This window comes from Athene cunicularia (genome assembly GCF_003259725.1).
Source record: "Athene cunicularia isolate RWA chromosome 12 unlocalized genomic scaffold, athCun1 chr12_part1, whole genome shotgun sequence".
Lineage (NCBI taxonomy): Eukaryota > Metazoa > Chordata > Aves > Strigiformes > Strigidae > Athene > Athene cunicularia.
In genome coordinates, this window is record NW_020799116.1 from 20,659,689 (window position 1) to 20,674,337 (window position 14,649).

General features: G+C 35.3%; 1 protein-coding gene across 2 annotated transcripts in view; it reads left to right on the forward strand.

Annotated features, from left to right (window-relative positions):
• SLC6A11 (solute carrier family 6 member 11) overlaps positions 1-14,649 on the forward strand; it is a 109,474-nt gene that overhangs the window by 21,742 nt on the left and 73,083 nt on the right. For both annotated transcript variants that reach the window (XM_026857858.1, XM_026857859.1), the window contains exon 6: positions 7,755-7,887. In XM_026857858.1, coding sequence (XP_026713659.1) covers positions 7,755-7,887 — 133 coding nt within the window. The remainder of the gene's footprint in view (positions 1-7,754; positions 7,888-14,649) is intronic.

The window sequence follows — 14,649 nt, forward strand, 5'->3', positions numbered from 1 at the left end:
TGAGCCATCAATCAAAGTTAGACTCTGACTACTCCGAAATAGCACCTCCATGGGGCAAAATATCAATTATTAATACGGATAAAAGACTACACAGAGAGAGAATGGCTATACTCTTCCCTTTACATTTATAATTAAAAGCCTAGAGCAGAGTTATTTATTCCAGGCAGAAAATTCAGAGATTCTCCTCTTCAGTAAATGGAATGATACAGTAATAGAGAAATACTCTGATGCCACCTTCTTATCAGAAATGTGTTGGAGCCATCGAGATATCTTCAGTGTTTGGGCTGGGTGGTTTTGGAATTCCAGCTCAGGTTCAGACAGGGAAGTTCAGGCTCTGACCGAACAATAACCTGCAATTTTACAATCAGGAGTCAGGGCTCTACTGCTAAATGCTGGCATTTAGGTCGTGACCTGTCTTGCAACAAGACCCCGTCATCCCTCATGGACTCTGCCAAGACAATCCAGCAATGCTGTGCTTAGGCACAGCTACAACAACAGAAAACCCAAACTCAATACCTACAGTAACTTTTTTCAAACTCATCATTTTCTATTTTCAATGAAATCCAAATATAGTTCATGATTTGTAGCTTCAGGTCTCTGTGTAAGACAAATCTTTTTTACATCAAAGTTTCACATAGTCTTAAATTGTTGGCATCAGACAGTATACTCAAGGTTACTCTGCTTGAAATGGATTGTATTAACAAGTGATCTTATATTCTGCAGTAATTCAAATGGTTACCTACAGCTACCTCCAGTTTGTTGTACTGGTAGCTACAGTGATCCTCTAGGTTCTTGGACTTTTTTTCTATCAGGATTGTTGTTGAGTTTTTTATTTCTTTAAATGTATGATGATTTATGGAAACTTCCATTTATTAAGGGAACATTATACAACCTTCCCGAACCTAGTATCTTTTTATCTAAATGCCCTGCAAGGTAGATGAGTTTGCAATATTTTTTTGAAGGTTGAATATGTTCAGGCCTTAGGCCACTGGCAGAAGTGAATTCTAATGATAAAGTTTCAAGACATTCCAATGAAATGTGTGTTAAGATATTTCTCCTCATTTAATTTGGGGAGATTTTACTTAAAGATCTTCAGCTTTAATAAGTCTTGAAATATATAAGGAAAAAGATTATTTTTTTTTTTCCACACAAGTATAAACCAAACCAGCTGAAGAGAAAATGAACTGTCCAGATTGTATCTGTATTCTTTTAATAGTGCTGTTAAGGACAGACATGTGTGATTTCCTTTGGGAAAGCATATAGAATTCAAGAAGCAAAATCTAGGAGGCAATTACTGGAAATGTCTGCATTTTTGTAGTACAACGGTCATATAGTGGCACCTTTGCTAAGTCATATGGCCGCTGGCATTCTGATCCCTCCTGGGATATTCAGATTTGACAGTTGAAAAGTTTTATCACAAAGTAATGTCTTGAACTCATCTCATAACGTAGGTTTCTGATTCTTGATAGTTCAGTTATATAAACAAGCTTTGTCAGTCATCTCCAGTGGCTTACCTGAGACTGTCACGTTTGCGTAGTTATCACACTAGGGTGCTTTGTGCTCAGAAAACCTCTATTTTTCAATTTTGCTTTTAATCTCACCTGATAATTGGAATATAAAACCACTATGAGTTTGTAGTATTATCTCAGGATGTCGTTGTCTTATTTTACAAGACCATGTATACCAGGAGATGCTTAGGGTGATACAGAGACCCACTATTCAAGAATAATTTCATTTATAATAACTGTGAGGTGTTCACAACCTCTTCCCATTGCAATCTGCATAATTTATGAATGTGCATAAATTACTCCCTCCTGCTCTGCTTTAATATGTGCAATCACAAGTGATGAAACATTGGTGCAAACAACACTCACAGATTTGGCTATTTCTGGGCATCTCACTATGGAACTTCTCTTTTTCAAATACTTGTTATTTCAAAACAGAAAACATCACTTTCAATGCTGATTTTACTGCTCTTCTCTCTGTACCTTTCCCCTCGTTAAGAGGTGAGGAGAACAAGGTCGTGTAGGGGACTTGCAGTGGTAAGAGAAGAAGAGGAAGACATAGTGAAAGCCATGCTGTATCTTTCTTCTTGTCTGCGTGATTTATGCAAGGTCATAGCAGCTGTTAGATAGAAGATGAACTGCTGAGGAGCAGGAAAATGTGATCAACTCCGTCATCTTCTGACCCCTGAATACATCAGCCTCACTTAGATGCAGGGAAAAATTGTGATTTTTAAAGCACTTCCCCTTTTTGTTTTAAGTTGAATAATAAAAGAAGAGCAGATATGAAGGTATCTACAGTCAGACCGAAGTGAGGCTTTGTGAGAAGAATTTCATGTTCTGAATGCAGCCTCCTTTCAAACCCTGCTGCTGCTGTTTCAGGTGGATTCAGCAGGAGAGCCAAGGCCCTGGTGTTCGGGAGAGCTGCCTTGTGCCTGCTGAGGAAATCACTGCTAGCCTCTGAGCAAGGTTTTCTCTCCCTTGGATCTATTCTTTGAATACATTGTATGTTATAGTTTAATTATATGTTCTGGACTTGTTTCTGCTTACTTTCTAAGGGAAACACTAAACCTTTGTTCTGCCTGAACAAAGAAAATACAAAACAATTTACAGCACTTCAGTATATTTCAATACTCATTATGGTGCTAACAGTTCAAGCTGATTGGCACCACATGTCTTCTTTTAAATGGGATCAGCAGGGATAATTGTGTTGGGCCCATTAATTTGCCATTTACTTGCTATGACACTCTTTACAAAAGAATCAGGCCAAGATTTTTGGATGGTTAAGGTAGGTGTCTCTGCTATTTGAGACTTCTCACAGAGCATTCAGAAAAGACTGAGCACTGACTTTCTGCAGACAGCTTCCAGAAACTGCTTGCTTTTAAAAATCCTCAGTTTGAATCTTCACTGGGAACTGTGTTCTTAAGACAAAGTTGGATTTTGGTGTGTGAAACATTCTAACCATGAGACAGAGAATAATAGCGCTTATTTATTTACTTGTTATGCAGTTAGGGAAGAACAGTGTAGTAATTCAAGTGACTGGCTGCTGAAATGGATGACTTTGAAAGCTAGATATTGATTATGGTGTGAGTCTAGAGTAATTCTGCAAGCCCTGAGTATGCCAGTGAATCAATTGTATGTTTCTATCACGCTCAGTGTTTTGCAGTGTGATCGCAGCACTGTGGAACTATTATTGAAAGGTTTCCGTGTCTTTTCCCCACAGCATGCTGTTCTGCAACCATGCTACAAGACAGATCAATAAAGACTGATATCTCAGTTGACACGTTCATGGTTCTGGAAGTTGAGGAATGATTGTAGCCCTATGCATAACGTTGACATGAGTATTGAGAGGTACTGTGAGACTGGGCAGGTGCCATTCATGGAAATCAGTGACTGGTGTGTTGTAGTTCATCATCCATATACATGTGCACAAACATTCAAGTGAGGAAATTGCCAACCTCTCAAGTAAATTTACCAATCCTCCAGGAGCCATTTGTGTTGCTGGGGGTTTGTCCTGTAGCAGGTTTTTTCATGAAGTTCTTACCTACGTGATATGATAGTCTAGTGCAGAGGCTAGTGTGAACTGGCTAACTCATAGAATCAGTTGTGTAGGTTGGAAAAGATCTCTGAGATCATGTATGAAAGCAGCACAGCTGCATCCATTGTATATGTGTTGCAGGCAAGTAACTACTTGCACTAAGCCCAAGCAGAGTGGCGTGTTAGCATGGCTCTACAGAATCCAGTAGCTGAATAAGCTTATAGATTTCTCCATAGCATTGATTTGCATTACTGCAGCCATCTTACATTTGTTCACACCTCCCCATTTTGGAAAAGAAATGCTACTTATGTTTAGGTGCACATAAATACCGTTCAAATAGCAAAAAAAATAATTTAAAAAAAGGGTTTGATTCAAGCATAACCAAATTTGTTCATTATTATTTTTCAGTGAAAATAAAGCTAAAAGAGAAAAGTTTCCATTTCAGAAATGAAATGTGGCTCAAACACATTTTGTTTCTTTTTTATTGTATTTTCTCTTGAGTTTTCTTTTTCATCTTACAAAGAAACCCCATTAATTTTAAAATGTAGTATGTCACTTGAAAATAAAAATTAGAGCATTTTTAAGCAAAAAAACAATAAAAAAATCTTTAGGTTGCCCCTGCTTGTGTTATAAGTTTCTCTAACTTAATCTGATCATGAAGTTTAAACTGAACTTGGACCAATCTCTTTCTAACTTGTATCTTTAAGTCAGTATATGAATTCTTCTCAAAAAAAAAAAACAACAAACAAACCAACCCCAACAACTTGCAGCTATAAACTGGAAATTATAGGTAATGTACATTACGTGTCATTGCAGAAAGGTTGGATATGTGTGGTCTCACAACAAAACAATGTGATTTCCATATTATGCTATGTGCCAACAGGCTGATAATAAAGCTGCTTTCTTTTCATAGGGTTGCAAAAGGTCAGAGTGTTTACAACAATGTTTTCTTGATATTAGCAGCTGCATTTGTCAAAGCTCTTTCTCCTTAATCCTGGTAGAGCAGAAATGTTACTGGTGAGTTAAGGCTGTTGGTCTGGTAGGGACTGCATGGAAACGATGTTGCCCAAATCAGGAACATTAAGATATTTATTGGTTATTTCTTTTCCGTGACAGTAATTTATAGTTTGAGGCTTTTTAGTCTACTTATAAAATGGTTTTGGTTAAAAAAATATTTACCTGGCTTTTGCTTTGTCATCAGGCTTCTGTGGTGGACTGTTCACTCTTCACATGTCTTTCAATGTAGTTATCTGCAGCCTGTTGTCAGTATTCATTCATTGCTCTTTTATTACCTAGACCGTGTTTAATCACATTATACTGCTTTTTGTCTTGTTTCTCCTTCAAGTAACACCCTAATATTCAAGCTGAGCTAAGAATTCCTGGATTCCTTTTGCTTTTTGAATGAGAATTTCTAAAGAGGGTGCATGTTATCCTAAGTCAAATTCCACATGATATCATCTGTCAAATTGTTTAGAACAATTTGAATTTTAAGTATCTATTTCATCAGCCTTTCTGTATAATTATGGCTCAGTGATGTTATTTTCAATTCTAGACTGTAGATATAAAATATGTGCTTCCCCTTCTTGATTAAAATATATCCTTCATTAAAAGCTACCTCTTTTCATTTTTGAATGCATTTTGATGACAGTTCTTTAGGTTCTTTGAAGGTCTTAGCTGAGGGTGTTCCATGCCAGATCATTTCTCTCCCCAACTAGAAGATGGCAGAAGCTTTGCAGAATAAAGCTAGTTACTGGATGAGGAGGAAATGTGTATGAGGTAGCAGTAATTTTACATTTAAGCACGTAACACTTTCTATTGCAAAAAGTTTGTGTAACCTCCTTTTCCCCACCTTTTTTTTTTTTTTTTAAGCGGAAAGATCTTCTACCTCTATATTCATTGGAAAATAAGAAGACAAACCTTAGGCTTTAGGGTTTTGGGGTTTTTTTTTGTGAATTTTCTTTAACCTGTTAAATTTTGTCCTGCTTTAGCTAAGCAGTAAACTTTTAGCCCATACGCTGTAAATGGCTGCACCCTAGGGCTTCAGCAGGAGCAGCAGCTGCAGCTCTTGAAATGTGTGAAAGACTGAACAGGTTCTGCAGCATCTGTATGGTCATCTTGAAAGACTTGGTGATAACTAGATTTTTTCCTTTTCCCACTGTATCACCAGCTGTTGACATCTCTCTATCCTCCTACTCCATCATTAGAGGCAGGTGAAGGAACTTCCCTTCATCCTCAACCCACTGCAGGTGAAAGCACAAAGAACCAGATCAGGTTCCTCCCCAGGTAGCTCCAACATTTATTTATTTTAGGCACGGCCTTGAATTATGTGATCATACTTTACACGCCCTGAATTGATCACCTCAGCCAGTGACTGAATCAAATGCAAAAGGAAGAAAGGATTACTTCATGTTGTAGGTTGGATTTTTAAAACTTATTACTCAACTCTTAACCTAAATATATTTTATTGCAAATAATTACATTATCTGTATAACTTTATGTACATGAATTATATATATAATACAGTGATAATTATGATAGGACTTTTAACTATATCAGAATACCTGTGAAATTCAGTTCATTTGTTTTCATTCACAGTCTCTGGGAGGGAGGGAGGGTTGTGTAAGTCTAGGGTCTCTGAGGGTGTATAGATAACATGTCATACAGATTTCAGAGAAAACTGCCCAGGATAATTTATGTAAGGTTGAATGTTGGCAATTTTTATGTGAATGTGTATATGTGTGCATACAGGTGTATAAATACATTTATGGAAACACACATGGAATGAGCTATGACCAGTCCCTATAGAGATTTGATTAAGCTGATAACAGGCACAAAGGAATTATTCTGTGTATGTAATTAGTAAATGACTATTTGGTTATTTTAAGTTGTTTTAAGAAGTGTTTTTTTAAAGATGAGGTGTTTCCAAATCTCTGAATGTATGGAATTTAAACCCGTATCAATTTCTGACCTCACATACCAGTTAAATCATACTCTTATTGTTATGGAAAACTGAGATTCCTGGAAAGAAGTCTTTTAATGGTCTATAGAGTTTCTTTCAGATTTAAGAGCAATGGAAAAATCTCAAGGAAATTCACAAAATCATTGAAAGCTATAGGAATAAATTTTTGTTGTTGCTTTTAACCTCTTAATTCATACAACCAGGAGTACCCATGTTTTATTTACAGGCTGGTAAATAATTTACATTTTGTTTAATCTGAGTGTTTATTTAAAGCAAAATTAAAAGGCCGTAAAAGACCCATGCATCTCCCAGATAAGAGCATCATTCTCATATAAAAAAATCATTCTTGTAAACAAAATGCTAGCCCAGATTTCTGGAAACTAGCATTGAAGCCTGGTTTCATATATTTCCTGTGCATATACTAGCAATTTGCTTGGTTTTAATGTTTCCAAATTCTTGTTTAAAAAAGCCCCCCAAAGTTTTCACTCTCCTTCTTTATCTTGTTTACTAAGTTAGTAAATACTTTGGTCCTGGACCGTGAGCTGTGAGGGCTGTTCCTAAACTAGATGAGGAATAATGATTTTAGAACTGAGTGGCTAGTATTTCACATACACTATTTTCAAATAATAAAAGTAATACATAATTTTGATGACTGCTTTTCACAACAAAAAGTGCTTGTTTGTTCCTTTTTAAAATATAAACATTTTACTGTTAGAATTTCGTAAGTAAAATCCATCTGGAAAATTTAGTGATGTTTGACAGTTTTGAAGAGAAATGTTTTAAAATTATAGTTTCAGTTACAAAAGGAAATTGATGAAAATAAACGTTACAAAGTGAAAGCAAAGGTTAGAACTTTTTTTTTTTTCTGAAAAAGCAGTGAAATTGAAAAAACAATTATTATGTCTTTATATATGTCAGTTACTAATTCAAAGAACTGTGGGATTTTTTCTTTGACTTTTACTGTATACAAGGGCTATTTTAAAATCTTTTTTATTTTGTTACTGACCTAGAAGGATGAAACACTTGTTTCATCTTTATTGTTCATTTTTAACCAGATGTAAAATCGACTGAGAATATTCTATTTTTTCCTTCTGTTTCTTCTATCTTAGCATGGTGAATTTTCAGTATTCAGTAACTAGGAGTTTCCTTGGTTGAAGGTGATTTGATTTTAGCCTAGTGTTTTATAGATAATGCTGTTTTGCATCAATATTATTATTATCTTTTTTCTTTTTTTTTTTTTTTTTCCCCTTGGAAGACGAAGGGTGCTAGCTATATCTGATGGAATTGAACATATTGGGAATCTTCGCTGGGAACTAGCACTGTGCCTCCTTGCTGCTTGGACTATCTGCTATTTTTGCATTTGGAAAGGAACAAAGTCTACTGGCAAGGTGAGATTAAAATTCTGTGCATCAGCTGTATTACGACTCTTTTGTGCTCCAAACCTGTGTTTATATTTATTTTAATCAGAACAGTAGAATTTTACATGCATCTTGCGTTGCTCTAAGTAACTATACTTGGGGAAATATAATACTAGGCAATTAAGGATCAGTCACACTTTGTTTTGTTCCTCTTGTTTTTTTGATTTGCTTTTCCTCTAATTCTGTTAGATAAAGCTGGTTGGTTTTGGTTTGATGTGGTTTAGCAGACTGCGCTACTGGCCAGTCCTTGGACCCTGAAATCAGTACTGGCTGGTGTTGATTTCTTTGCGTGAGGTATCCAAAATGTGAATTTTGTCCCAAACTGACAGGAGTTGAAGGTCTCAGTGACACGAGTAACACACATAATACCATTCCATACTGGACACCCAACAGAGAGAAACTGCTTTGCCACCTAACCAAGTCATGGGCTAGTGAAGAGGTTGCCCCTGGAGTAGTAGCAGACATAGTTCTGATTAGAATATATGATTAGTCAACTGAACAGAGAGAGAAAAAGAGACATAGTTCTGGAGGGGGAGTTCTGAAGAAAGCACTGGTTTCTAATGTTGGAACCAAAGAATACAAGGAAAAAATAGGTGGATTGAATATTTTTGTGCACTTAATTTTCAGTTGTTTATTACTTAGTTTGGAAGTGTGGCTGGATTTTTTTGTTTGTTTGTTTCTGTTCTAGTAGTCTAGTCTATATTTATAAATTATAGTCTAGTATAGTCTATATTTATAAATATAGTCTATATTTATAAATAAATAGTCTATATTTATAAATGAAATGTTTGAAATGTAGACCTATTTATTTATTTTTTTTAATTAGAAAATGTCAGTGAAATTTATCAGCTTTCTCAACTTCTTCCTATCAAAATTTTGGCTGAAACTATTTGCTGAATTCTGTCTGTATTTGCTAAGTGTGTCAGTCAATCTGGTACTGCATGTTCCACCTGAGTATTTGCATGCACAGATTTATGCAGCCCCACTTTTATCAAGTCACTGCAGGAAAAATGCTGAGAAAGACTGTCTAGGGATACAGATAAGCATGAATAGTTTAGAGGGAAGAGGGGGAAAAAACACCTGAAGAGAAAAATACAAAGTCAAGGTGATATAAGGGAATGACAAGATAAATGTCCATATGCCTTTGAAGCATGCACTCCAGGGAGGTACAAAAGTGGTTTGGAGTTGTTTGAGGAGCTACAGCTGGCAGTGAAGAAATGAAACTGAGCAAAACTAATTTTCTTTTTTCCATCAGAAAGAATGTCTGAAGATGGAGATCTATTCTACCATAGTATAATCTGACCCAAGAGTGGAGGTGAATGCACATGCATGCATGCAGGGTTGTGCAAAACTGCACTGCACTTAAAAATACATTGATAGAAATAACTTGCTGATAGGGAGAGGCTCTAGTGATTTTGGAAAGGATATGTTTTACATTTCTTCATTTGTGTAGTTTACATTCAGATTTTTATTAGTCTTCATATACATATCACATGAGATTCCTTCAGTTTATGCCATTTCCCCAGAAATAGATCCTTCATTTTGGACGTAATTAAAGTGAAACAGACCTGTTTGACCTTCCCCCGCCCCCCTTGATAGCTTAGCTAAAACCTCAGCTTACTGCTAGGTGGAATATTTTTTATTTTATTTTATTTGTGTGATTTTGATAACCACCTTTCTGAGGAGGTTAGGTGGAACAGCCTGAGGAAGACACATGTCTTGCCCACTTGAAATGAAATGATGAGCTTTTCAGCTAAGTGGAAGTAACTAACATTCTTGCAGCAGAAGTGTAAAGAAAATGGAATTAATACTCAGTGTTCAGTTTTATAGGTCTCAATTAAAAAAAAAAAAAAAAAAGTTTCAGGGTCCTGTAAGAAGTAGACTCATATTTGCCCTGTTTAGATCAGTTTAGCATGAGCAGCAGTTTTGTTTTCAAAATCATGAGGAAGAGACTGGTAGATTCCTGTGTTCCTCAGGAGACACTGTGGTACTCAGGAGTCTGTGCGGAGGATCCATTGCTTCTCAAGCAACATGCAATAAGGATCTTTCATAGCTGAGATATTGATCATTTCATTTTCCAGTTCTGTTCTTAAACTAGTAAAGAAAACTTTTTACTAGATGAATTTGTGACATTGCAATTGGTTTCCAGTGATTTTTTTTTTTTTTTCCTGGACTTTTAGATGTACTTAAGAATTTTAATATTCTTACACTTGCCACATTCCCAGCAAAGTCACTGGAAATCTGTGCCATTTCACCACCTTCCCAGGCCAGCTAAACAAAGACATAGCAGCCAGGTGTTGTGAATGCTACAAAGGAATGAAATGCTCTGGAATGTAGATGACAGAGCAGTCTTCGGGGCTGCAGTTTCTATTTCTGATATATTGGCAATTTGAAAGTTCATAATTAAGCTCATCCAATCATAGTCCTTCACACTAGATTGAATTTATTATATATTCATTTCCAGGAAACACTTAAATTGACTTCTAGATTTAGCCTGTTAAATTTGCTATATATATTTTAATTTGATGGAATAATTTCAGTGAAATAATACATTTATTCAAAGTGGAAAACTTCTTAAAATTTTATCACCTTTGGAAATATTTTCAAAGGAAGGTGTCTGTGGGAAAGAATAGCTAGAGAGAAAGAGGACAGGGGAAAGAGAAAGAGACAAAATGAAGAAGGGGAGGGACCATCTTCATAAAGATGTGTTCGGTGAAATATTCAAGAGATTGGTTTACTCTTTTTCACTTTTTACTTTGCATCCTAATGTCTGGTGAAAAAAATTTCAAGCCTTAAAACCTGTCATAAAATAAAACCATCATTCTCAAACTAGCACTACCATAGAACTCATCTGCTCAGATTATGAATATTTAATAGTTTAAGATATTACATATATTGAATATAACATAAAGTTTAACCCCAAATGAAGTACTTGTAAGACTGTTAACGAGAGGTTTCAAGCTTTTCCATTACTGTTCTTGAAAGTCATCACGTTCTCACAAAACATTTTAGTTTTCATCCAATAGATGTGTAATATCAATATAATTTCTGATATTGTTTACAGTTTTTAGGAGAAACATATTTGTGCCTTTTCTGAGGTTCTTGCCACCAATTATTCAGTCTTAAATCTGAAGTTATTTGTATGCTAGCTTTCACATTTAAAATGTTGCATGTATACTAAATGCAGGGTCTTAGAATAAGAAACTCAAAAGGAGAAAAATATGACAATGTAATATTAGCATTATGTTATGTGTATATTGCAACTTGCTGAGCTTGACAACACAATATCCATCTTATGCAGAAGTATTTCAGTAACTGGCATCGAATGTTCCAAAGATGAGGTAAGAACTATGTAGAAGGCCAAAGAAAGTTAATTTTCTAAAAATTTTAAGTATCATTCTAGACTCTGATCATTAGGTCTTGGTTTACTATCTTATTTTTCCAAAATATTTTTGATTTATAATTATGACAATTCTGAGTATTTGTATATAGCAAATACCTACATATTTGCTGAGTCATGATAAATTTTTATTTTCATATAATGTTTGTGAAAACTTCAGGTACTAGGGAACCAGTTCTTTTTTGGATCATGACTATCCTTTTATTAAATTTGACTAAATGTCCTTGTGCTTTAAACTTGAAAAAAGGATACCAGAAGTTCCTAATCTATTTTTCCTAAATTACTTGCTGAAGGAAGTAATCTTAATATTTTCATTTTTTCTTTTTTTTCTTTTTTTTTTTTTCATGAGAGTATGGGAGTCTTTTCAGACAGTGATGACTCCTCTGAGCTCATTAGTGACTCCTCACTTGTAGGAACACCTGCACAATTTGTTTTGAAGTGGGGAGGCTGGTAGACTTAAAGTTATATAAAGGCATTATGGTAGTCTCGGTCTTATTCATCAGTCTGTTCCTCTTCTGTTCAAGCATCTTGCTTACTTTTTGACTACATCAAAACATCCCTGTCTGTGGCTGATACTGTTAGTTTGGAACCCTCTCAGGTACATGAACTTATAGAATCACAAAATTGTGCAGGTTGGAAGGGATCTTGGGAAGTGTCTTTTCCAGCTTCTTGGTCAGGAAAGGATCAACACTGAACTCAGAATGGTTTTCTTAGTTCTTTGACTGGCTGCATCTTAAAAATCTCTAAGGACAGAGATTTCACATGTCTTGGGGCCACTTATTCCAATGCTTAATTGTCCTCATGATACGAGTAATTTATTATTTTTTTCCTACGTGTAGGTTGATTCCAATATTTAATTTTGCTACTGAATTATATTTTTTTCCTTAGATTGTTATATTTCTGTCATCCACTCCTGATTAAAATACATTTTTGTATCATCTGTGTTACTACGTAGCATGTGTTTGAGTGTTTGCAGTTATTAATGCACATAAAATGACTTGAAAATACTTTTATATTAAAAGAGAATAGCTGGATTTCTTTCTTCTCTAGACTTTCTTTCCTAGCCAGCATCGCTAGTCCATTCTCGAATGGGAGTGGCAGCTATTCAGCATACAGTATGTCACACAGCCATGGGACAACTGATCAAACTTGCTCATGTCTTTATAGTGTCATTGCATGATGTGCTTCCTTTCTCTGTGCTGCATAAAACAGTACTACTTCTGTCCACCTTGTAGATGAGGAAGGGTTGAATTAAAAGTGTTAAAAGCAACGTGCAGTCTTGCTATCATTTTAAAGTATGGATATTAGAACATTTTACAACACCCTCAGCTTTGCATTTTTGTGTGATATGTTTGAAAGCAAACCACAAAGACAAAAGCAAAACTTTTTGTAAAAGGGAAACCAATACAACAGTGAGTAATAGATTTGGATGCAAAGGCTGGTTTAGGCTGTATGTAATGTGTAATAAATGCCTTTGTCCATATGCAATGTCTTTCACATTTCTTGGAAAAATCAAGCTAAACCACTTTCAGTCTATTGGAAAGAGCTGGACGTAATGAACAAATAATATGAAGTCTGCTGAAGACTTCCAATGGCTCTGTCAAAGAATATTATAGAAAAACATTGCCAAAAGGACAGCTTCCATCTTACAGGATATTTGTAACATATAATACTGTCATATGCGTTTGTACCCCAAACCATTGTCTTTGCTTTGCCATGTATTCTATGGCAATAGAATACATTATTAAATAATGATTGGGTTACAAAAAGCAAACAGAAAAGGCTTGTGTTTCTTACAAAATACTAAACTGTGTTCGGGTTTACAGTGCATTCCAATTTGTTCTCAGAAACCTTTCCATAAATATATTTGGATAACACCAATAAGTGTGATTAGTTCTGATATAATTTTTCTGGGTAATACTAATTTGAAAAAAATCGGGATAGCTGGAGGAAAATTGCTTTTGGTCTGGGAAACATTTAGTAAAACTGTAGGTCATGTATTGTTATTTTATGACTCAACACAAAGTCAGTATTTTCTGATACGAAGTGTTAAAAGAATATTATTGTGTACCTTCAAGATTTTCATGTAGTTTAGTATTAGAATATCACACTGTTTGTATGGTCACTAAGGCCAAGACTCATATATTTTTCGAGAGTTCTCATTAGTTCAGTAAAGACTATACTTCTATTTTTTTTGCCAGAGCCAAACCCAAATAGTTCTTTTATACTTCTCTATTAGCCACTGGTTAAGATGTGATGAGAAATCCTTCTCACCTTGTTTCAGGATCATCTGGAGGAGGGACACATCTTATAAGAGTCCATTCTTCAAATTTTTCTGGAACTAATATATGTATCACAGAGATATAGGCTTCAGTAATCATTGAATATTATTCTATCTTATTCTGACTTCTGAATCTTTTGATCCTTTCCTACTGTTTGTGTCAAGTTCCCTGAATTTCAGCATCATCTGGATCTTAGAGTGTTAACTTTATGCTGTTTCTCCACTTGATATACTTTAAAATTACAACAGAAGGAGATTCTAATAAAAATAGAGGAACATGCTGAAAGATAAGGTCAGAAGTGTTGTCCTGATATGACACAAGAACATGCAGAAGGTGTCAACACTTTCACAGGTATCAAGTGTCTACAAAACAATCTGGAGTAATATACAGAGAGCTAGGAGGCTGTCCCCCCCTGTAAAATGGTGTGGATGTAGCTCTAAAACAAATTTGCTTGGATTTTCAGATCATAATCAACTTTGAAAACGTCTTGCACACTGTCTCATCAAGCTTTGACTTGAAAACATGCCAGAAAATATTAATGTGGTTCTGCTTATCGCCTGCTACCCCTTTTTGCTCTGTAGGTACTCTCTTAACCATAGCACAGAAAGCATCGCTGAAACATATTGCTGTGCTCACATCTGTTTAAGTGCTACATAAGAAAAAGCACTGATACAGCTACTCTTTCTACATAAACATGAGTTGTCTAAGATGCTTGATTAAATTGTTCTGCAAGTCAAAAGCTGAAATAATAGATTCATGATTACACAGTATCTCCTCATGAAACATTTATGACTTTTCTCATAATTTATCATTGGATGGCCTCATATGATCCATTGCATCTCTAAAAAGGATACTGTTTGGTTAAGAAAATAATTTGCAGTTCATTATTGTAAACTGTTAGAAACGACCTTGCAAGCTTTCTTGGTGATGTAGTTATACAAATATCATAAACATGAAATTATGAGGCGCTCCGATTTTTTTACTTGTCACTTTCATTAGTCATTCAACTTGACATGACTTGTCACTTTCATCATTCATTCTACTATGACA